This window comes from Hemitrygon akajei, chromosome 15, assembly GCF_048418815.1.
Source record: "Hemitrygon akajei chromosome 15, sHemAka1.3, whole genome shotgun sequence".
Classification (NCBI taxonomy): Eukaryota; Metazoa; Chordata; class Chondrichthyes; order Myliobatiformes; family Dasyatidae; genus Hemitrygon; species Hemitrygon akajei.
In genome coordinates this window covers 26380795-26406817 of record NC_133138.1, presented here as the reverse complement: position 1 = coordinate 26406817, position 26023 = coordinate 26380795, and the positions used below count along the sequence as shown (strand labels likewise).

The window sequence follows — 26023 nt, the reverse complement described above, 5'->3', positions numbered from 1 at the left end:
TCGAGTTGCCGTATAGCCATTAACTTCCAGTTAAGTTAGTCATTTGTTTACTTTTCATTTTTTATTGAGCAGTGTTTAATAAATGTTTTATTTGTTTATAAAAACACCTGTCTCAATTCTATATTCATTGCTGCCGTATTGTAACACTACTTGGAGGCAAACAATAAAACAGGCCAAGGTCACAATGGTTTCCTCAAGGGGAGATCTTGCCAGACACATCTGTGGGAAATAACTAGCAAACTCAAGTACAAGAATCTCAGAGACTGGCAATTCAAGCAAAATTAAAGATTTATTACAGAAATTAACCAGTAAAACTATTAACCAGCAGAAACTCAGGCAAACTGTACAGAACCTTGAAGAATTTAAATCACTCACGATACACAAAGGAACTCAAGAGTTTCACGAGACAACAATCCACAATGATCTAGCAAAGCGGGTTTGGCATACCTCCCCACCTCAAATATGCTCTGGAGCACCGAGGAATTCAGGACCAATCAGACAGTCCCCATGTTGAGATGAAGCAATAACCCCCAAAGACAGCAACTGCAAGGCCAGACATGAAAATCCTGTGCTAATTTAATGACCCCAAATTGAATAAAAGTGATAAATACAAGGAGGGTTTAACAATCCACGATACCAAATGAGACAGCTGCAAAGCGAAGTGAAAAATCAGAACTAGTCCAAAGACAAACAATGAGACATAAAAGGTAAACAATCCAAGGAACACTTCATACCTACAAGGTTACACCAAGAAAATATGATCCACATACTAACTGGGGACAAAAAACCTTTTTCTGAAAAAGTCAACCCCTGGTTGTGACAGAACACACCCCTCCCCCCACCAAGCTCAACTATGGGAGTGAAGCCGATAGATAATCAGGTCAGGATCCAAAATATCCCAGACCAGAACCCAACTCCTTACCTCCGAACCACACTCCTCCCAATCGACTAAATACTGGAACTGCCCCTTAACTCTCCGGGAGTCAAGCAGTCTGTAAACATCTATGATTGTAGGAGGTGGGGAGGCTGAAAGACTACAGAACAGGGGTTTAAATTTAGAAGCATGAAAGTTGAGGTGGACGTGGAGAGACCTGTTAAACTGTAATCTATAATTTACAGGATTGATCCTCTTCACAAGACTAAAGTGCCGAATGAAGCAAGGAGCTAGCTTCCATGGTTCTTTTTTAAGGGGGAGGACCCAGGTAGAGAGTTAAACCCATTGACACACAAAAAGAAGGACCCAGTTGTCTCCTCCCTGGTTGAATTGTTGCCTCACCGAAGTAAGTTCCAAAGATCCCTTGGCTTCAAGCACTTGACAAAGTGTGTAGCAGATGGAACACCGACTTCAATTTCCTGCTCAGGGAAGAGAGAAGGAGTAGACCCAAACTGAAATTTTGAAAGGAGACATGTTAAGCAAAGAATGGTAAAGGGTCTTATGAGCTATTTCTGCCCAAATTAAATGTCCTCTAAGTGGATTTTTTACCGGAAACAAGGCAACAAAGGCTACATTCCAATGCTTGGTTTAGTCCTCTCGGTTGGTCTGTTAGCAAAAACAGAAGAAAAGCTAGAATTTGCTCCAATAAGCTTACAAAATGCTTGCCAAAACTTGGAAGTAAATTGTGGACTCATCAGAGACGATATCTAAAGGAAGTTCACATACCCTAAACACCTGCTGCAATAAACGGTCTGCTCTTTCACGGGCTGTGCACAATTTGGTGAGGGGAAAAATTTACAAGCTTTGGAGAATTGAGCAACGATGATTAAAATAACGGTAAAGGAGAGTGAAGGCTGCAAACCAGTGATAAAATCCAGCAAGAAATGGGACCGGAGGTGGCAGGGGATGGGGAGGGGATGGAGCAGATCCTGGGGAAGAGAATTAGGATCTTTGGAACGGGCACAAATGTCACAGGCCTGAACAAATGATGATGTTCCTATTAATACCAGGCCACCAATAATGTCTTTTTAAGAATTCTAGAGTGCGTGAAATCCCAGGCTGGTCTGATATCTTGGATGCATGCTCCCAATTGAGAACCTCCGCTCTAAGTTCAGATGGCACAAAAAGGTGACTTAGGAGAACATCACTGGAAACTAGATTACTCCCCTCGAGTGCTTGTCTGTATCAATATCCCGTGACAGGAGCCAAAAGTTTATTCTCCTAAAGTATCAATCCAGTGTATCTATCGAATTGGGGAGATCAGATTTCCTAAATGGGGCATCAGGTTTCAGGTTCTTGGAACCCGGGCAATAAGTATAACAAAAGTAAAACAGTTGTAATATAATACCCAACAGACTTGCCATGAGTTACCTTTTGGCATCTGGATCTAAGCTAAATTCTTGTAATCCGTCCATACAACAAACGGCTTGCTTCTTCCAGCCAGTGCCGCCATTCTTCGAAGGCCAGTTAAACAGTCAACAATTCTTGGTTACCAGTCAACAATTCATAATTGGACTTGGTTGGCGGCAACGGTTTCAAAAAATAGGCACAGAGGTGCAATTTTTTAATCGGTGGTGGAATATTGGGACTACTCTGATGTGGAAAGCATCTACCTCAACAGCAAAGGGCAGATCAGAGTTGGGTGGCCGCAATATGGAAGCAGTGACAAACGATTATTAAGGACAAAAAAAAGTCTCTACCATCCAAAGGAAATGAGTGGATTCTTTCTTGGTAAGATTAATCAGGAGAGCAGCCATGGTGCTAAAATTCCTAAAAAATCTCCCATAAAAGTTAACAAACACCAAGAATCTCTGAATCTGCTTGATAGAAGTGGGAGTGGGCTAATCCCTATTTTTTTTTTTTGGATCTTTGTTCAGATCCCTGGGAAATAACAAATCCTAAGAGGCAACTTTAAGGATATGAAATTTATTCTTCTTTAGCTTGACAAATAAGTGTAAAAAACACTGAAGTACCTGACGGATATGGGAGACAGGTTCTTGATAAGAACTTGAAACAAATTAAAATATTGTCTAGGTACACAAGGGCAAACCTGTTTAAATCCTCCCTCAAAGCATCATTTATGAATGTCTGAAAAACTGCAAGGTCATTTTGACCTTGGGCGCTCGGGAGACAGGCTCATGACTTTGCGGAAGCGGTGAAAAACGAATATTCTGGTAGCCAACCAGTAATAACTCCCCTGGACTACTCAATCACAGAGACATGCTGAGCCAACCAAGGGAACTCAAGAATTAGGGGGATCTCTGTAGAATGAATCAAGTGGAATGCTTAATGTTTCATAGTGATTCCCAATCTGAAAGCCTAATGGTCCGGAAACGTAAAAAATCTTACTCGGCTCAAGAGGCCTAGCATCCAGTGCAGTGGCTTTCTCAATAAGTCTTGCATGGGGTACCTTGTCAGATGCCTTGCTGAAATCCATATACACTACATCTACTGCTCTTCATTCATCAATGTGCTTAGTCACATCCTCAAAAAATTCAATCAGGCTCGTAAGGCACGACCTGCCCTTGAAAAAGCCACGTTGACTACCCCAATCATATTACTGTATACCTCTCCAAATGTTCATAAATCCTGCCTCTCAGGATCTTCTCCATCAACTTTCCAACCACTGAGGTAAGACTCACTGGTCTATAATTTCCTGGGCTATCCCTACTCGCTTTCTTGAATAAAGGAACAATATCCGCAACCCTCCAATTCTCTGGAACCTCTCCCGTTTCCATAGATAATGCAAAGATCATCACCAGAGGCTCAGCAATCTTCTCCCTTGCCTCCCACAGTAGCCTGGGGTACATCTCATCAGGTCCCGGTGACTTATCCAACTTGATGCTTTCCAAAAGCTCCAGCACATCCTCTTTCTTAATATCTACATGCTCAAGCTTTTCAGTCTGTTGCAAGTCATCACTACAATCACTAAGATCCTTTTCAATAGTGAATACTGAAGTGAAGTATTCATTAAGTACTTCTGCTATTTCCTCTGGTTCCATACACACTTTCCCACGGTCACACTTGATAGGTTCTATTCTATCACGTCTTCCCATACTTCCTCTTGCTCTTCACATACTTGTAGAACGCCTTGAGGTTCTCCTTAATTCTGCCCGCCAAGGCCTTCTCATAGCCCCTTCTGGCTCTCCTAATTTCCTTAGTTTTTTTTTATACCAATCAACAGAAAAAGACTCTTTCCTGTCAAAGTGAAAACAGATCTCTACAAAGTGATCTAAATTAATTACAAATACAAAAATCAAAATAATTGATTGCATAAGTATTCACCCCCTTTAATATGAAACAGCAAATCATCACTGGTGCAGCCTACTGATTTTGGAAGTCACATAATTACTTAAATGGAGATCTGTTCTTGAAGGCCTGTGTGCAATCAAGGTGTTTCAATTGATTGTAGTTAAAATACACCTGTATCTAGAAGGTTCAGCTGCTGGTGAGTCAATACCCTGACAAAAACTACATCATAAAGAAAAAAGAACATTCCAAGCAACTCCACGAAAAGGTTATTGAAAAGCTCAAGTCTGGAGAGAGATGCAAGAAAATTTCCAAGCCACTGAATATCGCTTGGAGTACAGTTAAGTCAATCATCAAGAAATGGGAAGAATATGGCACAGCTGTAAATCTGCCTAGAGCAGGCCATCCTCAGTAACTGAGTGACCGTGCAAGAAGGGGACTAGTAAGAGAGGCCACCAAGAGACCTATGACACCTCTGGAAGAGTTACAAGCTTCAGTGGTTGAGATGGGAGAGACTGCGCATACAACAACTGTTACCCAGGTACTTCACCAGTTGCATTTTTATGGGAGAGTGGCAGAAAAAGCCATGTTTGGAAAAAAACTCACATGAAATCTCAGCTAGAGTTTGCCAGAAGGCATGTGGGAGACTCTGAAGTCAGCTGGAAGAAGCTTCTATGATCTGATGAAACCAAAGTTGAGCATTTTGGCCATCAGACCAAATGATTCAAGATTCAAAAACTTTATTGTCATTCTAACCGTACATCAGCTTTGCAGGGCAGAATGAGACAGCATTTCCCAGGAGCAGTGCAATCATAACATAACAAACTCAACACTAAATAATAAACGTAACAATAGTAAAACACAACAGCCACATGTCAGTTAAAAACACGTTATAAGTGTTCAGTGCAAGTTAAAAGTGTCCAAAGCAGAGTCAGGTAGAGCAGCTATTTAGCAGTCTGACTGCCTGTGGGAGGAAGCTGTTTAGTAGCCTTGTGGTTTTAGTTTTGATGCTCCTGTAATGTTTACCTGATAGCAGAAGAAGAAACAGTTCATGGAGAGGATGTGAAGGGTCTTTAATGATGTACCGTGTCTTCTGGAGGCATCGGCTCTGAAAGAGCTCTTGGACAGAAGGTAGGGAGACCCCAGTAACCTTCTCTGCTCCCCTAACCACCCTCTGCAAGGCTTTTTTGTCGGCAGCACTGCAGCTGGAGTACCAGGTTGTGATGCAAAAGGTCAGCACACTCTCAACCACGCCTCTGTAGAATGTAGTTAAGATGTTAGTGGGGAATGATGCTTCCTCAGAAAGTGCAATCCCTGCTGGGCACATTTCACAATCCCAGTGGTGTTCCTGGACCAGGTGAGATTGTCCGAGATCTGCACCCCAAGGAACTTGATGTTTTCCACTCTCTCCACTGTGGAGTCGCTGATGCTGAGGGGTGTGTGCTCAGGCTGAGACTGTCTGAAATTGACGATCATCTCCTTTGGTTTTGGTGACATTAAGCATCAAGTTGTTGTCACTGCACCAACTCTCTAGGTGTTTGACCTTCTCCCTGTACATTGTTTCATCATTTTTGCTGATGAGCCCCACCACTGTGGTATCATCAGCAAATTTAATGATCAGGTTCTCCTTGAATCTGGCTGCACAGTCATGTGTTAGCAGTGTAAACAGCAATGGGCTAAGCACACAGCCTTGTGGGGATTCAATGCTCAGTGTGATGGAGTCAGAGATGTTCCTGCCAACACGGACTGACTGGGTCTCTCTGTCAAGAAATCCAGAATCCAGCGACACATGGCAGTGTTAAGGCCAAACAGCGACAGTTTCTCCACTAGTCTCTGCGGGATGATGGTATTGAACGCTGAACTGAAATCAATGTATAGGATTCTGGCATAAGTGTCTTTGTAGTCCAAGTGAGAGAGAACTGTGTGCAGTGTGGTGGATATTGCGTCCTCCGTAGAGCGATTTGGATGATAAGCAAACTAGAGGATCCAGCGATGAGGGGAGGCTGGCTGTGATATGAGGTTTGCCAAGCTGTTCAAAACATTTCATCACTACGGGGGTCAGGGCAACGGGATGGTAATCATTCAGACAGGCTACAACTGATTTCTTTGCTACAGGGATGATTGTGGAGGTTTTGAAGCATCTGGGGACAATGGCTTGACTAAGGGAGATGTTGAAAATGTCTGTCAGGACATCTGCAAATACATCAGCATATTCCTTGAGCACATGTCCAGGGATGTTGTTGGGACCTCCTGTTTTTCGTGGGTTAACCCTGGCAAGGGTCCTCCGTGTGTGCTCTGAATCAATGATTGGAGCCGGCTGGTCAGATGGTAAGAAGGGACTGGCTCTCCCCCTTGCTGTAGTGTTTGATGCTTCAAAGCGTGCAAAGAATTTGTTAAGCCTGTTAGGAAGAGAGGCGTCGCTGTCATCAAGTTTCTGCCTGATCCTGTAGTCTGTCAGAGCTTTAATTCCCTGCCACATCCGTCTGGTGTCACCTGTGTCACAGAAGTGTCCATGTATTTTGCCTGCATAGGCCCTTTTTGCTTTCCTGATCCCTAGTGAAAGCGTAGACCTGGCTGAGCGAAGCGTACTCCTGTCCCCCGATCTGTAGGCTGTGTCACGGGCCTTCAGTAGTGAACGCACCTCTGTTGTCATCCACGGCTTTTTATAACCACGTGCGCTGAAGGTTTTAATCACAGTGACATCCTCCGTGCATTTGGCTATGTAGCTGATTACTGCCTCTGCATACTCCTCAATGTCTATATGGTCATCATAGGAGGCTGCTGTTTTGAATATGACCCAGTCAGTGTGCAAAAAACAGTCTTGTAGTGCTGAGGCTGCTCCTTTTGGCCAGACCCTTATCTGTCTTTTCTCTGCTCTCACACGTTTAAGCTGTGGTTTATATGCTGGTGTTAACATGACAGATATGTGGTCAGAGTGGCCAAGATGGGGGCGGGGGGCTGCTTTGTATGCCTGTGGGGTGTTTGTATAACCAAGACCAGTGTGTTATCTCCCCTGGTTTTGAAATCCACATATTGCAGGAATTTGGGGAACACCGTCTTTAAGCTGGTGTGGTTAAAAGTCCCCAGCATATATTTGATATAAGCCAAACACCTCACATCATCAAAAACACACCATCCCTACTGTCCAGCATGGTGGTGCCTGCATCACGTTGTGGGGACGTTTCACTACAGCAGGCCCTGGAAGGCTTATGACGGTAGAGGGTAGAATGAATGCAGCAAAATGCAGAGAAATCTTGGAGGAAAATCTGATGTAGTCTGCATGAGAACTGCAACTTGGAAGAAGATTTGTTTTCCAGCAAGACAATGACTCCAAGCATAAAGCCAAAGCTAGACAGGAATAGCTTAAAAACAATAAAGTTCATGTTCTGGAGTGGCCAATTCAGAGCCCAGACCTCAATCCAGTTGAGAATTCATGGCTGGATTTGAAAAGGGCTGTTCACTCACAATCTCCATGTAATCTAATAGAGCTTGAGCAGTTTTGTATTGAATTGAATTGACTTTATTTCTAACATCCTCCACTTCCCTTCTAAGTCAAAGATGCAGACTCAGTGCTAGAGACACAACCACTGTGACTTTCCAACTTTCCACTGTTCGGTCATCTCCCAGACTGTCTCCAAAGTGACATACCTATTGTTGAGAGGGATGGCCACAAGGGTACTCTGCACTGGCTCCTTAACCCCTTTCCCATTCCTCACTGTCACCTGGTTTCCTGTGTCCCGCATCTTGGGTGTAACTACCTCTCTATATGTCCTATCTATCACCCCCTCAGCCTTCCGAATGATCTGGCGTTCATCCAGTTCCAGCTCCAACTCGTTACTATAGATTAAAAGAAGCTGCAGCTGGATACACTTTTTGCAGTTGTAGTTGTCAGGAACACTGGAGGTCTCCCTGCCTTTCCACATCCTACATGAGAAGCATTCAACTAACCTAGCTGGCATCTCTACTGTCCTAGCTCAGCAGATGTAAAGAAGGGAAGGAAAAAAACTTAACCTTGAGCTTTTCTTTCCTTTGTTCCCCCGTACTGAAGCCTCTCTTCGCAGAAGCCTCGAAGAGTTAAAGCCTTAAGATCACCAGTCTGACTCTGTCCATTCAAACGATGACTGCTGTGCACCCCCCACCCTCCATTAGTTTGCTCTTGCTAATCAATCCCAAACAGCGAATGGCCACTGGTGAATGCTCTTTATTACTGTAGCAACCTGCTGCTGCATTTTATCCCCAGGCAGTGGACCTGATTGAATTCCCCTCCTCTCAAAACTTCTGATGTCTGGATTGGCCACTGGTTAAAGCAGTGTTAGAATTTATTTCAAGAGGACATGAATATAAAAACAAGGATGTATGTTGAGACTTTATAAGGCATTGCTCAGCATTTGGAGTAATGTGAGTAGTTTTGGGCCCCTTATCTAGGAAAAGATGTGCTGGATTTGGAGAGGGTGCAGAAGAAATACACAAGCATGATTTCAGGAATGAAAGGGTTAATGTACAAAGTGTGTTGATTGGTCTAGGCCTGTACTTGTAGGAATTTTTAAGAATAAAGGGTAAGGGTGGGGAAGATCTCATTGAAGCCTACTGAATATTTAAAGCTGTAGATAGAGTTGATGTAAAGATGGTTTTTCCTATAGTGGGGAAGTCTAGGGCCAGCGGACACAGCCTCAGAATAGAGGGACGTCCATCTAGAACAGAGTTGAGTAGGGTATTCTTCAGCAAATGCAACTGAATCTTTGGAATACATTGCCACAGACAGTTGTGGAGGCCAAGCATTGGGTATATTTATATGTGTTTGATAGGTCATTGATTAGTCAAAATGTCAAAGGTTATGGGGCATCAGAATGGGGTAGAGAGGGTTAATAAATCAGTGAGGATGGAATTGTGGAGCAGACTCAATGGGCCAAGTGGCTTAATTCTGTCATGTTTTATGGTCTTATGTTACAGATCACAGTTAAAATAAGGAATGTTATTGAAACTATAAAAAGGCATACAAGGCTAAATATGGCAGTGATCACCTCTTCCCATACTTAAAAAGCCAAACCATGATTGCAAGGTTCTATCAAATCTTCTCTTCCTGGGCAAGATTCTTGAGAAAGTTATTTTCAACCAACTTAACAACTTTTGGAATGAGAACAATATTCCAGAAAAGTTTGTCAGGTTTTAGAGCAAACCACCGAGATAGCTCTTTACAAATTTGTCAGTGACATTCTCAGCAATGATGCCAGCAAGGTCTCAGTTCTAATTCTCCTCGATCTAAGTGCTGCCTTCGGGACAAATGAGAACATTTCCTACTTCGCCTTGGAAACTGGGTTGGCCTCTCTGATAGTGCCCTTAATTGGTTTTGCTCATACATCTCAGAGAATTTTATTTGTTTGTCTGTCTTGGAGATGAATTTTCTAGGCGATATTATGTACCTTTTGCTCAGGGTTCCCTGCTCTTCAGAATCAGGTTTACTATCACGGGCATGTATCGTGAAATTTGTTAGCTTAGCAGCAGCAGCTTAATGCAATACATAATATAGAAGAAGAATAAATAAATAAATAAATTCAAGTATACATATATTGAATAGATTAAAAATTGTGCAAAAAACAGAATATATTTTTTTTTAAATGAAGTAGTGTTCATGGGTTCAATGCCCATTTAGGAATTGGATAGCAGAGGGGAAGAAGCTGTTCCTGAATGGCTGTGTGTGTGCCTTCAGGCTTCTGTACCTCCTACCTGATGGTAACAGTGAGAAAAGGGCATGCCCTGGGTGCTGGAGGTTCTTAATAATGGACGTTGCCTTTCTGAGACACCGCTCCTTGAAGATGTCCTGGGCACTTTGCAGGCCAGTACCCAAAATGGAGCTGACTAAATTTACAACCCTCTGCAGCTTCTTTCGGTCCTGTGCAGTAGCCACCCCACCCCCCAATACCAGACAGTGATGCAACTTGTCAGAATGTTCTCCGCGGTACATCTACAGAAGTTTTTGAGTGTATTTGTTGACATACCAAATCTGTTCAACTCCTAATGAAGTATCGTCGCTGTGTTGCCTTCTTTATAACTGCATCGATATGTTGGGACCAGGTTAAGTCCTCAGAGATCTTGACACCCAAGAACTTGAAACTACTCACTCTCTCCACTTCTGATCCCTTTATGAGGATTGGTATGTGTTCCTTCATCTTACCTTTCCTGAAGTCCACAATCAGCTCTTTCGTCTTACTGACGTTGAGCGCAATGTTGTTGCTGTGACACCATTCCACTAGTTGGCATATCTCGCTCCTGTACGCCCTCTCGTCTCCATCTGAGATTCTACCAACAATAGTTGTATCATCAGCATATTTATAGATGGTGTATGAGCTATGCCTAGCCACACAGTCATGGGTATAGAGAGAGTAGAACAATGGGCTAAACACACACCCAAGGTGCACCAGTGTTGATCGTCAGTGAGGATGAGATATTATCACTAATCCTCACAGATTGTGGTCTTCCAGTTAGGAAGTCAAGGATCCAATTGCCGAGGAGGTACAGACGCCTAGGTTCTGTAACTTCTCAATCAGAATTTTGGGAACGATGGTGTTAAATGCTGAGCTATAGTTGAGGAACAGCATCCTGACATAGGTGTTTGTATTGTCCAGGTGGTCTAAGGCCGTGTTGTTACGTGGTGGGCAGCAATGAATATAGAATTGAGTCAGGTTTTATAAACATAAACATTAAACTCTGCTCAACTCTGGGACTGGAGTACATTACAGAATCTCTTCCCTGCTTGAACTTTCAGGTTTTCTTCCAGCGGTCCCTTAAATCTAAACAATTTCCCTCAAAAGATAATTGGCGGTGATCTTTTTTAAACTATGAAGTGCTGTCTTGATGATGGAGTTGACCTCTCTTCTCATCACGCGCCCAATCCATCTCCAACGTTTCCTCAGGACGATGGTGACCATGTCCTCTTGGAAACACTGAAAGGTGTAGGGAATGGTTGGAGATCTTTCTTGGTCAGAAAATACAGAGCATGCAGGAAATGCAAGAGACCAGTGACAATTTGGTGGTGCACCTTAGGGGCAGAAATGAGGACCCTGAACCACACCTGGGACACAATAGAGAAGATGGCCAAGGACAGACAGATGGAAGACCTTCATTGTTGCCCTAAACGCCAGCAACATAACAGGCAGTAACCTTTTTAAACTTTGTTCCTGAACTGAGGAATTCAATACCTTTAAATAATAAAGGATGCAGACTTGGCCGACACTTTTAAACGACAACTCAGTATCTATTTAACAAACAGAATTTTGTCTTTTATTTTTATGTTTATCACATCATCTCGATGAAAAATGCTCTATAAGTTATTATCATGTATTGGACTACAAAGTGAAAGCCTTTTATGTTAAATATTACTGACTTGCAATGCCAAAAAGGGGAATTATCCTGCTGTGGGAGCATCAGGACAGGAAAGGCCACTGACTCTGTTCTGGTATTTAACTAATTCATCAGTCTGGGCTCTGTATTTTCTGACACACTAATACATCCTATATTTGGTGCTGTTAACTGAACACTCCTCGGGAGCATTTTTGTGGTGTGTGAGAACCCAAGATTTCCAATGCTCATTTTCCTATGGCTGCTTGTCAACTGATCTCAGAGAAGCGGGTGAGGCCGCAGGAGTTTTCTGCCATATTGCATGGCAAAATGTCTTGAATGCAAATCACCCTTACAGAATCATAGTTCTCAAGGGTAAATAGAAAATTTATTCCCTTCAGTGGTACCACACAACATCAGTAAGACGAAAGAGCTGATTGTGGACTTTAGGAAGGGTAAGATGAAGGAATACATACCAATCCTCATAGAGGGATTAGAAGTGGAGAGAGTGAGCAGTTTCAAGTTCCTGGGTCAAGATCTCTGAGGATCTGACCTGGTTCCAACATATCGATGTAGTTATAAAGAAGGCAAGACAGCGGCTATACTTCATTAGGAGTCTGTAGAAATTTGGCATGTCAACAAATTCACTCAAAAACTTTTATAATTGTACCGTGGAGAGCATTCTGACAGGACCAAAAGAAGCTACAGAGGGTTGTAAATCTAATCAGCTCACCTTTTTATTATACAGTATTTCTGTTTTTGCACTTTTTAAAAATCTATTCAATACACACATACCGTAATTGATTTACTTGTGTATTATTTTTATTTATAATTTTTTTTCTCTTCTAGATTATGGATTGCATTGAACTGCAGCTAAGTTAATAAATTTCACGTCTCATGCCGGGAATAATAAACCTGATTTTGATTCTGATAGTTCAAGGCTCTCGGATACTAGATTCTCCTACTAATGGAAACATCTCCATTTCCACTCTCAGTACTGTATCAGTATCCGGTAAATTCCAATGAGGTCTCCTCTCAGAATTAGAACCAAGCTTGTTACCACTGTCTTATCCGACGTCGTGCGGTAGTTGGAGCGAGCTTGGAGAAAGAATAACTGGTGAGGCAGTCAAACCTGTTCTGGTTGATGCTGGGGACAAGGTACCTGTTCAGCCCTTCCCTTCCAAAGCACACACCCATCCTCTCGGCAGAAAGACTTGTCGTTTAATTATTCAACCATTTGGAATTGCATTAATTTATTCTGCCGATCCCGGGATCTTTCCCCCAGCCACGGGCTGAGTCCTGATGAAGTGTCACAACCCGAAACTTCGACTGTTCACTTCCCTCCATAGATGCTGCCTCGCCCGCTGCGCTCCTCCAGGGGACCGGGCGCGTTGACACAGAAGCTCCCGTCCCTCTGCGGTTATCCACCATTCTCCCCAGCAGCTTCCGGTCAGCTGACAGGCACGTGACAATGCACGTCACATGACTGGTGGCTTGTCGGCGTCAGCCGAGGTGAAGCCGGTTTCTGATGACGGTGATGCCGGTACCCCGGGGAAAATGAAGTGGCACTGAAATGAGAGAGGTGAGTGCTACGGTCGGGAGGGGGTTACCACTTCCTTCCTTCCTTGCAGGTTTGGAGAATGCACAGGACAGCCTGATTGATGAGTTCGGTGTTAATCCCCTCCCCACCCTTTTCCATTCTGCTTAATGCCCACTGGCCCTCAGCTATCCCCTTCTCTAGTGTTGCTACTTACTACAGTTATCAGGAGAACATTTAAATCCTTTCCGAGTCACGATTCTCCACTCCTTCCTGTTTAAACCTGTTCAAATCTGTACTGTCATCGCGATTTTCTTTGTTGACGGCTGTGCTTTCGGCCACGTAGAACAACAGAATTGCTCCTAGATCTTCTTCCTTTTCTAAATGATTCTGAAAACTCTCCCACACTTCGTTCTTCCTGCCTTTTCCATAAATTGCTTTGGGTGGGCCGGTGTTGTATTCTGATTTGGCAATACTGGTATTCTTTGGTACAGTATCAGTGAAGTCTGTCTTCTGAATGTAAATTGAAATTAATTAACAATGTCCTAAGACTCAGACATTATTTAAGAGAAGAGTAATGAACATTTTATGTAATTAGTGTGTGCTTTCAGATTTGAAATAGCCACATCTTGAATTTTACGATTGCTTGCGCATTTGAGAAATGTTTATGGAATACAGATTTTAATTTTCCTGATGATGCAGTTATTACGTGATTTTTTTTAACCTCAGACTTGCCTCTCGCTATCTTGCCTTCCTAGGTGTGACCATTTAATTAAAAATAAAAATACAGCAGAAGGCACAAATCCATTTGTCCGTATGAATGCGCTTTTCTTAGGTTTTGTATTGAATAGAGTATCAGAAATTACTGCTGATGAAAAATTAGTGTTAAATGGCTGGAGGCTGTGGCTTCACACCACATTTGGGCAATGTGTCCAAGTTACACCATATTGGAATTTTTTTTTGGTGAGGATCATTAAGAATAGGAGTTGGGATGTAATGTTAAAATTGTACAAGGCATTGGTGAGGCCAAATTTGGAGTATTGTGTACAGTTCTGGTCACCGAATTATAGGAAAGATGTCAACAAAGTAGAGAGAGTACAGAGGAGATTTACTAGAATGTTATTTGGGTTTCAGCACCTAAGTTACAGAGAAAGGTTGAACAAGTTAGGTCTTTATTCTTTGGAGCATAGAAGGTTGAGAAGGGAATTGATAGAAGTATTTAAAATGATGAGGGAGATAGATAGATTTGACATGGATAGGCTTTTTCCATTGAGAGTAGGGGAGATTCAAACAAGAGGACATGAGTTGAGAGTTAGGGGGCAAAAGTTTAGGGGTAACACGAGGGGGAACTACTTTACTCAGAGAGTGGTAGCTGTGTGGAACGAGCTTCCAGTAGAAGTGGTAGAGGCAGGTTCGGTATTGTCATTTAAAGTAAAATTGGATAGGTATATGGACAGGAAAGGAATGGAGGGTTATGGGCTGAGTGCGGGCCAGTGGGACTAGGTGAGTGTAAACGTCGGCACAGACTAGAAGGGCCAAGATGGCCTGTTTCCATGCTGTAATTGTTATATGGTTATTTAAGATGCTTTCTTTCAGAGATAATGTTAAGCCTTCTCCGAGGATTGTAACCTTGTGATTGTGGAGAGGCTTGTGAGTTCCTGAGATGCCGCCCTTGGTTTAGACATTTGGTGCTTAGCTCCTGCTAGGGTCACCCATTGTGATTTGGTCAAGGAGACGGTTCCAGAGGGGGAGCAATCCAGGCAAGACTTCAGTGGTGGATCTGGCCTAAGATGATGACACATCACAATGACATTGAAGATGGAGGAAGGCTGCAGCAGTGAAGGGTCCCCAGTTGTCTTGCATTTCATACCACTGGACCCTGACCCATAATCTGCTGTTCATGCATCAGTCTCCCCATGTTAAACAAAGGCACCCACACACAAGCGTTCTATAAAGGAAGTCACCCTAGCATTGCCATATGTGAATCCTCAAACTATTTTGAACAAGATCAGGGAAGCTGGCTGAGTACAACTGGAGAGCTACTGCCATAGTCTCTGTTTTAAGAAGAGCATTTCTCCATAAAGTTCATTTAAAGTAATTTATTGCAGTTCGGTTCATTTTTCAAAGATGTAGAACAGTGCAAAGTTCCTGTACTGTGGACAAACTGGCTTGAAAAGAAAAAATATTCTTGTCTATTCCAGTGTAAATATTCTTTCAAATGCATGTTAAGACTTAGGAGCACTGAAATAACTTTCTACAAGTGCACAAATGTGTGAACTTCTTTTTACTACTTCTGTAATTCAAGCTTTCTTGTTTTGTTTAGTCAGATTTTTGCATTTTTCTGCTATTCTGAAACTTGTCCATTACTTAATGCTCTGCTCACTGATAGCCTTTATGACAGAGTTGTCGTCGTCTTCCCATGTTTCAAAGTCCCAGCTATCTTTGGTTAATAAAAACAGACTATGTAAAAGCATAGCAAAAGCTCTACAGTAATCTGTTGTTGTTTTTGTGTTGCCATGATGTAACCTTTGTTTTATTTGTTTATTGAATTTTTTTTTACTTATCCTTTTGCTTCTGATCTTCTAAATCATTTTCTCATTTAGATTCCCGTCTCAATAAAGTCTACTCAAAGCGATATCTAACTAGAAGATTATTGTAAGAGATGCCATGTAAATTCAGTTTAGAGCTGTATTAGAAAATAATCTCTAGATTTTTTATGTCATATGGGGGTGGGGGAGAGGAACTTCCTTAATAGCATAAAACTTTTTTTTTAAAATGAATTTAAAGCAGACCTAGCATGATATCTCTAATAATGTTCCGTTTTAAAATTGTTGCAAATGGAGACTTTTAATATGCCTAGGATCAAGCTTTGACTTGTAAGCTAGAAATATCTGAAGAAATGTTCAGCTTCTTTATGGAAGTTGAAGTTGATTTTAATTTCACTCTAACTGAGCAGTGGTTTAATAACAGGATATTGATGAAGGAGGAGGTAAGTGGAATTCTAAGGTACAGATTGCTGGGGATGAAGAGGGTTGTGGGAAGGGATAAGCTGACCAGAAGTGAGAGAACAATCCTTGCGGATCAGAGAGGAGGAAAGTAAGGTTAGTTTTATCTTGTCGGAGCTGGCGAAAGTGGCAAAAGATGATATGACTGTATACTGAAGCTAGGGAAATGAAAAATGAGGATCAGATGATCTTTCTGGTCTGGGAAGAGGAGAGGGGAGTGCAGATGTGTAGTAAATGGAAGAAATGTGTACGTAGGCTTCATCAGCAATAACAGAGGGGCAGCAAAGTTTACTGAAAGACAATGTTTTGGAAGTAGTAGAGTGAAAAGGGTCCTTTTTGTGTAGAGATGTGGCAGATAGGGAGAAACAGTGTATACGTCAGAATCAGGTTTAATATCACTGCCATATGTCGTGAAATTTGTTAACAGCAGCAGTACAATGCAATACATGATAATATAGAAAAATTAAATAAGTAAATCTCTTACAGTAAGTATATATGTATATATTAAATAGTTAAATTAAAAATAGTGCTAAAACAGAAATAATATAAAAAGGAATAGTATTAATATAATATAAAAGTTCATGGGTTCAATGTCCATTTAGGAATTGTATGGCAGAGGGAAGAAACTGTTCCTGAATCACTGATTGTGTGCCTTCAGGCTTCTGTACCTCCTTCCTGATGGTAGCGATGAGAAGAGGGCATGTGAGGGCAAGGTGGGGGTCCTTAATAATCTGAGGCACAGCTTCTTGAAGATGTCTTGGATACCATGGAGGCTAGTATCGTGATGAAACTGACTCATTTTACAACTTCCTATAACGTCTTTCAATCCTGTGCCGTAGCTCTGCCACCCCATACCAGACAGTGATGCAGCTTGTCAGAATGCTCTCCATGATACATTTGTAGAAGTTTTTTGAGTGTCATGGGTGCCAAATCAAATCTTCTCAAACTCCTAATGAATTATAGCCGCTATCTTGGTGCCTTTATAGCCGCATCAGTATGTTGGGACCACGTTAGATCCTCAGAGATCTTGACACTCAGGAACTTAAAATTCCTCACTCTTTCCACTTCTAATCCCTCTTTGAGGATTGGTTTGTGTTCCCTCATCTTACCCGTTCTGAAGACCACAATCAGCACTTTGGTCTTACATTGAATGAAAGGTTGTTGCTGTGATTCCACTCAACTAGCTGATATACCTTGGTCCTGTACGCCCCCTCATCTCTGAGATTCTGCCAACAATGGTTGTATCTTCAGCAAATTTATAGGTGGCACTTGAGCTATGCCTAGTCATGAATATAGAGAGAGTAGAGCAGTGGGCTATGCACATATCCCTGAGGTGTGCCAGTGTTGATAATCGGCAAGGAGGAGATATTATTACCAGTCTGCACAGATTGTGGTCTTCTGGTTAGGAAGCTGAGGATCCAATTGCAGAGGGAGGTACAGAGGCTTAGGTTCCATAGCTTATCAATCAGGACTGTGGGAATGATGGTGTTAAACGCTGAGCTATGGTCAATGACTAGCATCCTGACATGGGTGTTTGTTTTTTTCCAGGTGATCTAAGGCCGTGATAATACCACAAGATACAGGTTCAGAATTAGGCCATTTGGCCCATCGAGTCTGCCCATCATGACTGATCCAATTTTTCTCTCAGCTCCAATCTCCTGCCTTTTCCCTATATTCCTTCATGCTTTGACCAATCAAGAACCTATCAACCTCAGCCTTAAATTTACATAAAGACTTGGCCTCCACAGCTGCCTGTGGTAATGAATTCCACAGACTCACCACTCTCTGACTAAAGAAATTCCTCCTCATCTCCATTCTAAATGGATGCCCCCTGTTCTGAGTCTGTGTCCTCTGGTCTTAGACTCTCAGACTATAAGAAACATCCTCTCCACATTCACTCCATCGAGGCCTTTCACCACTTGATAAGTTTCAATGAGGTTCATTCTTCTGAATTCTAAGAATATGGGCCTAGAACCATCAAACGCCCTTCATATGACAAGCCATTCAATCCTGGAATCATTTTTGTGAAGCTCCTTTGAACCCGTATCAGTTTCAGCACATCCTTTCCAAGATAAGGGGCCCAAACCTGCTCATAATACTCTAACATTGCACTTGTCTTTCTCATCACAGACTTGACCTGCAAATTAACCTTTAGCGAATCGTGCACAAGGACTCCCACATCCCTTTGTTCCTCAGTTTTTTGTATTTTCTATCCATTTAGAAAATAGTCAATCCTTTCATTTCTTCTACCAAAGTGCATGACCGTACACTTGCTGACACTGTATTGCATCTGCCACTTCTTTGCCCATTCTTCTAATCTGTCTAAGTCCTTCTGTAGCCTCTCTATTTCCTTAAAACTACCTGCCCCTCCACCTACCTTTGTATCGGCTGCAAACTGCAAAAAAAAAACACCACATGTTACTGGCAGCCAAACAGAAAAGGCTCCTTTTATTCCTACTTTTTTGCCTCCTGCCAGTCAGCCACCACTTTATCCGTGCTAGAATCTTTCCTGCAATACCATGGGCTTGTAGATGCCTCTTGTGTGGCACCTTGTCAAAGGCCTTCTGAAAATCCAAGTGCACAACATCAACCAATTCTCCTTTTCTATCCTGCTTGTAATTTTTTCAAAGAATTTCAACATATTTGTCAGGCAAGATTTTCCTTTGAGGAAACCATTCCGACTAGAGCCTATTTTATCATGTGTCTCCAGGTACCCTGAGACTTCATCCTTAATAATTGACCCCGACATCTTCCCAACCACTGAGATCAGACTAACTGGCCTATAGTTTCCTTTCTTCTGCCTCTCTGCCTTCTTGAAGAGTGGAGTGACATCTGCAATTTTCCAGTTTTCAGGAACCATTCTAGAATCTAGTGATTCTTGAAAGATCTTTACTAATCCCTCCACATTCTCTTCAGTCACTTCTTTCAGAACTCTGGGGTGTATACTATCTGGTCCAGATGACTTGTCTACCTTCAGACCTTTCAGTTTCCCATGGGCCTTCTCTCTAGTTATGGTAACTTCCCACACTTCATTCCCCCGACACCTGGAACTTCCACTATACTGCGAGTGTCTTCCATAATGAAGACTGATGCAAAATACTTACTCAGTTCATCTGCTATTTTGTTGTCCCTCCATTACTACCTCTCCAGCATCATTTTCCAGCGGTCCGATATCCACACCTGTTTCCCTTTCACTCTTTATGTATCTGAAGAAACTTTTGGTATCCTCTTTAGTATTATTGGCTGGCCTACCTTCATATTTCATCTTTAGCTAATTAATGACTTTATTTAGTTGCCTTCTATTGGTTTTTAAATGCTTCCCAATCCTCTAACTTCCCACTAATTTTTGCTCTGTTTTATGCCCTTTCTTTGGCTTCGACTTCTCTTGTTAGCAGTGGTTGTGTCATCTTCTCTTTAGAATGCCTCTTCCTCTTTGGGATACAGATATCCTGTACCTTCCGAATTGCTTCCAGAAATTCCAGTCATTGCTGATCTGCCATCATCCCTGCCAGTGTTCTTTTCTGATCAATTCTGGCCAACTCCTCTGTAATTCCCTTTATTCCACTGTAATACTGACACACACATCTGACTTTAGCTTCTCCTCGTCACCTGGGATAGTTTGTCTCCTGAGATGGAGGTAGAAAATCAGAAAAGGGAAGGGAAATGTCAAAAATAGAGCAGGTGAATTTGAGAGAAGGGTGGAGGTTGGTGATAAAAATGATTGAAATTATGAAGTCTGCACAAGTGCAGAAGGCTGCACCAAAATGTTGGCAAAGGACCTGTACTGAGCTGTTCTGTGTATTTGAAGTGCCCACAGATCCCTCAAAGTAAAAGTTTAGTCAATTGGCATTAATTAAACTTGCTGGTACTTTGTCAGAAATATGGAATACAAAAATAGGGAGGTTCAAAGTAAATTTATCAACAAAGTACATGCCTGTCACCATAAACTACCCTAAGATTCATTTTCTTGAGGGCTTTCACAGTAAATACAAAGAAACACAATCGATTCAATAAAAAAACATACACAATAACGATGGACAAACAACCAGCGTGCAAAAGGTGGCAGACAGTGCAAAGACAAAACTGAGGGAAAAACAAAATAATTATAAATAAATAAACAAACAGACAATAAGTATTGAGAACACGAGGTTATAGAGTTCTTGAAAGTCAGTCCACGGGTTGTGGAATCAGTTCAGTGCTGGAGTGAGTGAAGTTATCCACATTGGTTCAAGATCCAGATGCTTGAGGGGTAATAACTGTTCCTGTACCTATAGTGTACAATTACAACTGTTACTTAAGGAAAAGATTTCACAAATTGTATACATTTCTCATGATAATATAGTAGGAATCTGGAAGGAGGTTCATTTTACATGAATACATTGGGCCTGAAATCTTCTGCTTCAGTACATAATCTAAATATTCATGCAGAAAAATGAGAGGAGCCAGCATGCTGAGTTTGAAGGAATGGTGCAACACACACAAAATGCTGGAGGAACTCAACAGGCCAGGCAGCATCTCTGGAAAAGAGTAAACACAAGACATTTCAGTCCAAGACCCTTCATCAGGTCCCGTCTCATTTAAATAAATGTTGTCAGCAATATAGAATCGAGTTAGAAAAGGTGAAGTTTTCAATGAGCGTCATTCTTTGTGGTGGCTAAGATTTGGAATCTCATCCTTGATAACTTGTAAGTAAATAATATGTTAACAGTTATAACATTAGCAGTTATATCTCCCTCAGAACATACCCCCAACATTTTCAAAAATAAATGGGGAGAAGGAGAAGGTGCCCGATGAGATTACATCACTCTCAGAGCACATTTGGCTTTCTGTGTTTTGAGGAAAAAATGCATTACTGTTATCATGCTTGGTTGTGGAACAAGTGTGATGTGTCCCATTTAATAGTTAATTTTAATTATCTTTAGTTTTCAGCAGTTGTTGAGAAGCTATCACCATGTCGACCAGAAGGCTGAAAAATGAAGACTACAATGATTATAGCTCAATGGAAAACAGCCCGGACAATGACAGCTCATACTCTTCACCGGACATCTCAGAGGCACAACAAAATCTGGGCAATTACCAGCGTCTAAATGAAAACACAGGCACCACGTAAGTGTCACAAACGTTTGAAACAAAACCTCTATAATTTGTATCTAAATATCAATCAATATTTGGGTAGCAGAACTTCTTTCATCTGTGGATAATATCTTTGGTTTGTTTGGGGGAAGGAGAATGCTTTCTAGGGGTAGACTTTACAGATGATTGGTTAACTTATTAGCAATTGGGATGATGGATGTGAATAAGGATAAGCACTACCTCACTTTTTTTAAAACATCTGTTTTTGCACTACTTATTTTAACTTAGCTATTTAATATACATGTATATACTTGATATAATTTAGTTTATTTTCTATATTTATCATGAGTTGCATTGTACTGCTGCTGCGAAGTTAACAAATTTCACGATATATGACGGTGATATTAAACCTGATTCTGATTCATTTATTTATCATATGCATCAAAGCATACAGGCTATGGCTAAGCTGTTCGAATTGTCAGAGTATGAAGGTTTATTTTGAATCAAATAACAAAATGAGTTTGTGTAATTTGGATCTTTCTGACTTTGTGTGATCTCCTGGGAATAAATATATATAGAACTAGAAAACTACAATTTTGGTTTTGAACTGTGGATTAATTTGCTGTTTCAGCTATGCTGGGCTGTGTGATTGGAATAAGGAAGCAGCTTTTAGTCATTCTCTTATCTCTTCTAGGTGTATACAGACGTTAATTCACTTGTTGAAAGGCAACATCGGAACTGGGTTACTTGGCCTTCCTCTGGCAGTGAAGAATGCGGGTATTGTGGTGAGATACGTTGATCTTCCTCGTGGTCTTATGACATTTTGTAATTACTTCATTCTTTGCCCTGGGCAGCCTTTGTATTACATAAAGTTATAAATGCAATATGATTGCACTTTATTATTTACCTAGACTGCTCTTTTGCTTTAGCTGTTACACTTTATTCTGCATTGCTCTACTTTAGTGAGTGCATTCAATCGTCTACAGAGCAGACTCAATGGGCCGAATGGCCTAATTCTTCTCCTCTATCCTTTGGTCTTGTGTCTTATGGCTTGAATAGAAAGCAAGAAAAGCTTTTCATTTCATACATGTGGCAATAATAAATAAATTCCAATTCCTGAATGTTTTGGGACTGTAAATTGTATGCTGGAATTACATTATGATCTGAAATTCTCTATTACCTACGCATGCAACGTGAAGTTGTTACTTGTGGCAAGTTTGTGGTTTTCAATGCAGGGAGGAAACTCATTTGAATGATGAGCAATGGGGCTAGGCATGGGTTCTGCCAGCAGGAAATCACCCAAACGTGAATGATGATAGAATTGAACCAGCAAGCATACAAAACGTCCATAGAATATGAACAATTTCTGAGATCCTCGCACTGTCTTGGTTGATACACTACAATACCCATGATACTACTTTGACCTATAATCACCTACTTCACAATGAAGCTAACCCATCTGTCCTACACAGCTCATAAACCTCCATTTTTCATACATCGATGTCTGTCCAAGTCTTGTGTCCCTTTTGATTCAGCCTACACCACCACTGCCAGCAGCATGTTCCAAGCACTTGATACCCTCTAAACTACGTTCTTCCTTAAACTTTCCACTGCTCACCAGAAATCACTTGCTAAACACAAATCACTGGTGTTCATTAAAAATGGCCACAGCTTTATAAAGTACCAATGAAATATTTTTCCCAGTAGTAAACAATTTGTATTGCAAATAAGCCGGACAGAAATTCCTTCATTTCCCTTTACTTTTATTTTGCAATACAGCCTAGAGTAGCCTCGCCACCCTAGAAACCCCCGACCACCCTCGTTAATCCTAATCTAATCATGGGACATTTTACAATGACCAATTAACATACCTGGTAGGTCTTTGGACTGTAGGAGGATCCAGAGGACCCAAAGAAAACCCATGCATTCCACAAGGAGAATATAAAGAGACTCCTTACAGAACGGCACTGGGATTGAACTCCGAACTCCGGAATGCCCCATGTTGTAATAGTGTCACACTGACCGCTAACTTACCGTGACGCCCTGCAACTTCAGCAATGTCAAACCATTGCTAAATTCTTTGCTGTTATATTTGCGGTGAAAGGAGAAAACTGGTTCGGTTTATTGAATGTTTTCCCCTGAGTGTCATGACCGATATCTAGCATAAGAATATGTTGAAGTCACATTAGGATTTCAATTCCCCCGGTGTGTGGTGTGAGTGCCATACTCATGTTTATCTAATTCTTCCACTGTTTAGGCCTCACTGCTTGTCTTGACTGATATCCAGCTGAATCAGGATCAGACTTTTGTTCTGCACAATTTTGAAGAGAAATGAATGCCAGGTGAAAGCCATTGGGACAGAAGTATTCATCAAATGTTTTTAACGTTGCAGTCCAACTTCCTAAAGAACAAAACACACTAGCTAGTTTCCATTACTTAATTCTACCAATTGTGTTACCTGATTTCTCCACATTTCAAAATGACGTTATTCTTCCTTAGAAGCATCATCCTAGACACTTTGCTTAGTAATCCTGTCTGGTTTTATTAATTCTCCATGCTTAAGTTGGCCTTGAAATAGTGGTGAGCTTTGAACTACCGCGGTTCTTGTTTTTTTTTTGTCAAGGAGTTAAAGGTTAAGATAAGATTACAGGGGAATGTGACTGAGAGGGTGGAGTGGACTTGGCTGGATGGTCTAGTCCAGCTCCTATGTCTTGTCGTCTTTTGGCACTAGGTAAGGCAGCATTGTTTAAAAAGAGAAATATAGTAGTGATAGTGTGTGTAGTTGTGTTATATTTAGAAATACAGCTCTGTAACAGCTCTTATCGGCCCAGTTGCACTCACGTCACCAATTAAGTGACTCATTGGAATGCCTTTGGAAAGTGTTTTGGTACCACCAGGTTACAGTGTCAAGAGCTGATTTGCATGTGTGCCTTGAAAAGAAATTGGATATTGCAGCTTCTTTTCCTGGGGCTGGTGAGTGACAGACTTTGTCAGTTGGGCCTAATACTCTTTCACAATGGTTCCCAACCTTTTTTTATGCCATAGACTAGTGGTCGCCAACCCGTCGATCTCGATCGACTGGTCGATCTTTGAGACTTTCCCAGTAGATCCCAAAAAAAAAGAGAAATAAATACACAAATACTATTGAGAGATTGTTTCTGGGTTGTGGGGTTTGCGTTCCGTTCTTTCTGCCCAGTGCGCATGCGCGTAGGATCCCCCCCCCCCCCCCCCGCACTACACAGTGTACTTCAGTGGTCCCCAACCACTGGGCCGCGAGGAAACAATATGAGTCTGTTGCACCTTTCCTCATTCCCTGTCACAGCCACTGTTGAACTTGAACCCATGCGAGGTCATCAGTCGCCTAAACGCGCGGCCGGCGGGAAGTTCCGATGCTACTGGCCTGGAGCGCGGCCAGCGAGAAGTGCCGTTGCTATGGGCCCAGAGCGTGGACAGATGAGCACTGCCTCTAAACCTGTTCACCACACCGAATGTTCGCGAGGAAGCTGGTGCTAAAATATTCGCAGATGACCTAATTCGGGCTCAAGGTTTTGTAAGTATCAGAGCAACTACCGTGCTGCAATCTGCTGAAACAAACTTTTGTCGGCCGATAGATCCTACAAGGGGGCGGGCGCGGGCCTGTCACTCTCCTCGCTCGGTCAATCGCTCTCTCTGGATTGCGACCGTCGTGGCCCCGGTACGGGGACCACCGGCCCTGACCTTGTCCTCTCACCCCACCTGTGACCAGCCGCACCTGGCCAGGGCGTCTGGCGGCGGGCGGGCAGAGGATGGAGTTCGGGCCTGGAGGCTGTCTAACAAGGCAATGAAGCCCTCAAAACTGCTTTGGTACCCTGAGTCCAAGCACCCTGCAGTTAAAGACAAACCCGTTGTGTTTTTTCCATGGATAAAACACGGCCCACTAGCTTCATGTGACTCTGGTGACTTTGTTCACATTACAGTATGTGACACCCTAGTTGTGCACAGTCTACATTAATAATTTGGGAATGGGGACCTTGTTTACTGATGGTGCAAAACTCGGCAGCTGTGAGAGAGGTGCAGGGAGGACTATCAGTAACTTTGAGTGGAAGCAGCTTAGCAATTGGAATATAGTATGTTAAAATGTATAGTCATCCAGTCAAAATTTGAGAGATTTTGGTATTCTAAGAAGCCAGGAGTCCTTGCCAGGCAAGAACGGGAAGAGAATTGAGGGGTAGTGTTGGCATGTAGGTAGATTGGCGTCCAGTACAGCCACATAGGCTGAAGAACATAGAATAGTACAGCACAGTACAGGCCCTTCGGCCCAAAATGTTGTGCCAAAACTTAAACCTGCCTCCCGTATTACCCCCGCTCCCACCTTAAATTCTTCCATATACCTGTCTAGTACGTAGTTTCTTAAATTTCACTAGTGTATCTGCCTCCACCACTGACTCAGGCAGTGCATTCCATGCACCAACCACTCTCTGAGTAAAACACCTTCCTCTAATATCCCCCTTGAATTTCCCATCCCTTACCTTAAAGCCATGTCCTCTTGTACTGAGCAGTGGTGCCCTGGGGAAGAGGCGCTGGCTGTCCACTCTTTCTATTCCTCTTAATATCTTGTACACCTCTATCATGACTCCTCTCATCCTCCTTCTCTCCAAAGAGTAAAGCCCTAGCTCCCTTAATCTCTGATCATAATCCACACTCTCTAAACCAGACAGCATCCTGGTAAATCTCCTCTGTACCCTTTCCAATGCTTCCACATCCTTCCTATAGTGAAGCAACCAGAACTGGACACAGTACTCCAAGTGTGGCCTAACCAGAGTTTCATAGAGCTGAATCATTACCTCGCGACTCTTGAACTTTATCCTTCGACTTATGAAAGCTAATAAAGTCGGCCCTCCTTATCCGTGG

General features: G+C 42.1%; 2 protein-coding genes across 2 annotated transcripts in view; one reads left to right on the top strand and one right to left on the bottom strand.

Annotated features, from left to right (window-relative positions):
• Nucleotides 1-270: 270 nt before the first annotated feature.
• LOC140739223 (uncharacterized) lies at nucleotides 271-10085 on the bottom strand. Its single transcript, XM_073067320.1, has 2 exons — nucleotides 5210-10085; nucleotides 271-1386 (listed from the first exon to the last, which is right to left on the bottom strand). Exon 1 carries the CDS (start codon nucleotides 7098-7100, stop codon nucleotides 6051-6053), a length of 1050 nt encoding a protein of 349 aa, XP_072923421.1. The 5' UTR covers nucleotides 7101-10085; the 3' UTR covers nucleotides 271-1386; nucleotides 5210-6050.
• Nucleotides 10086-12970: 2885 nt separating this feature from the next.
• slc36a1 (solute carrier family 36 member 1) overlaps nucleotides 12971-26023 on the top strand; it is a 63460-nt gene continuing 50407 nt past the window's right edge. Inside the window, exons 1-3 of the mRNA XM_073067319.1 lie at nucleotides 12971-13100; nucleotides 20983-21166; nucleotides 21828-21918. Of these exons, the coding sequence (XP_072923420.1) occupies nucleotides 21012-21166; nucleotides 21828-21918 (246 nt within the window). The 5' untranslated portion in view covers nucleotides 12971-13100; nucleotides 20983-21011. The remainder of the gene's footprint in view (nucleotides 13101-20982; nucleotides 21167-21827; nucleotides 21919-26023) is intronic.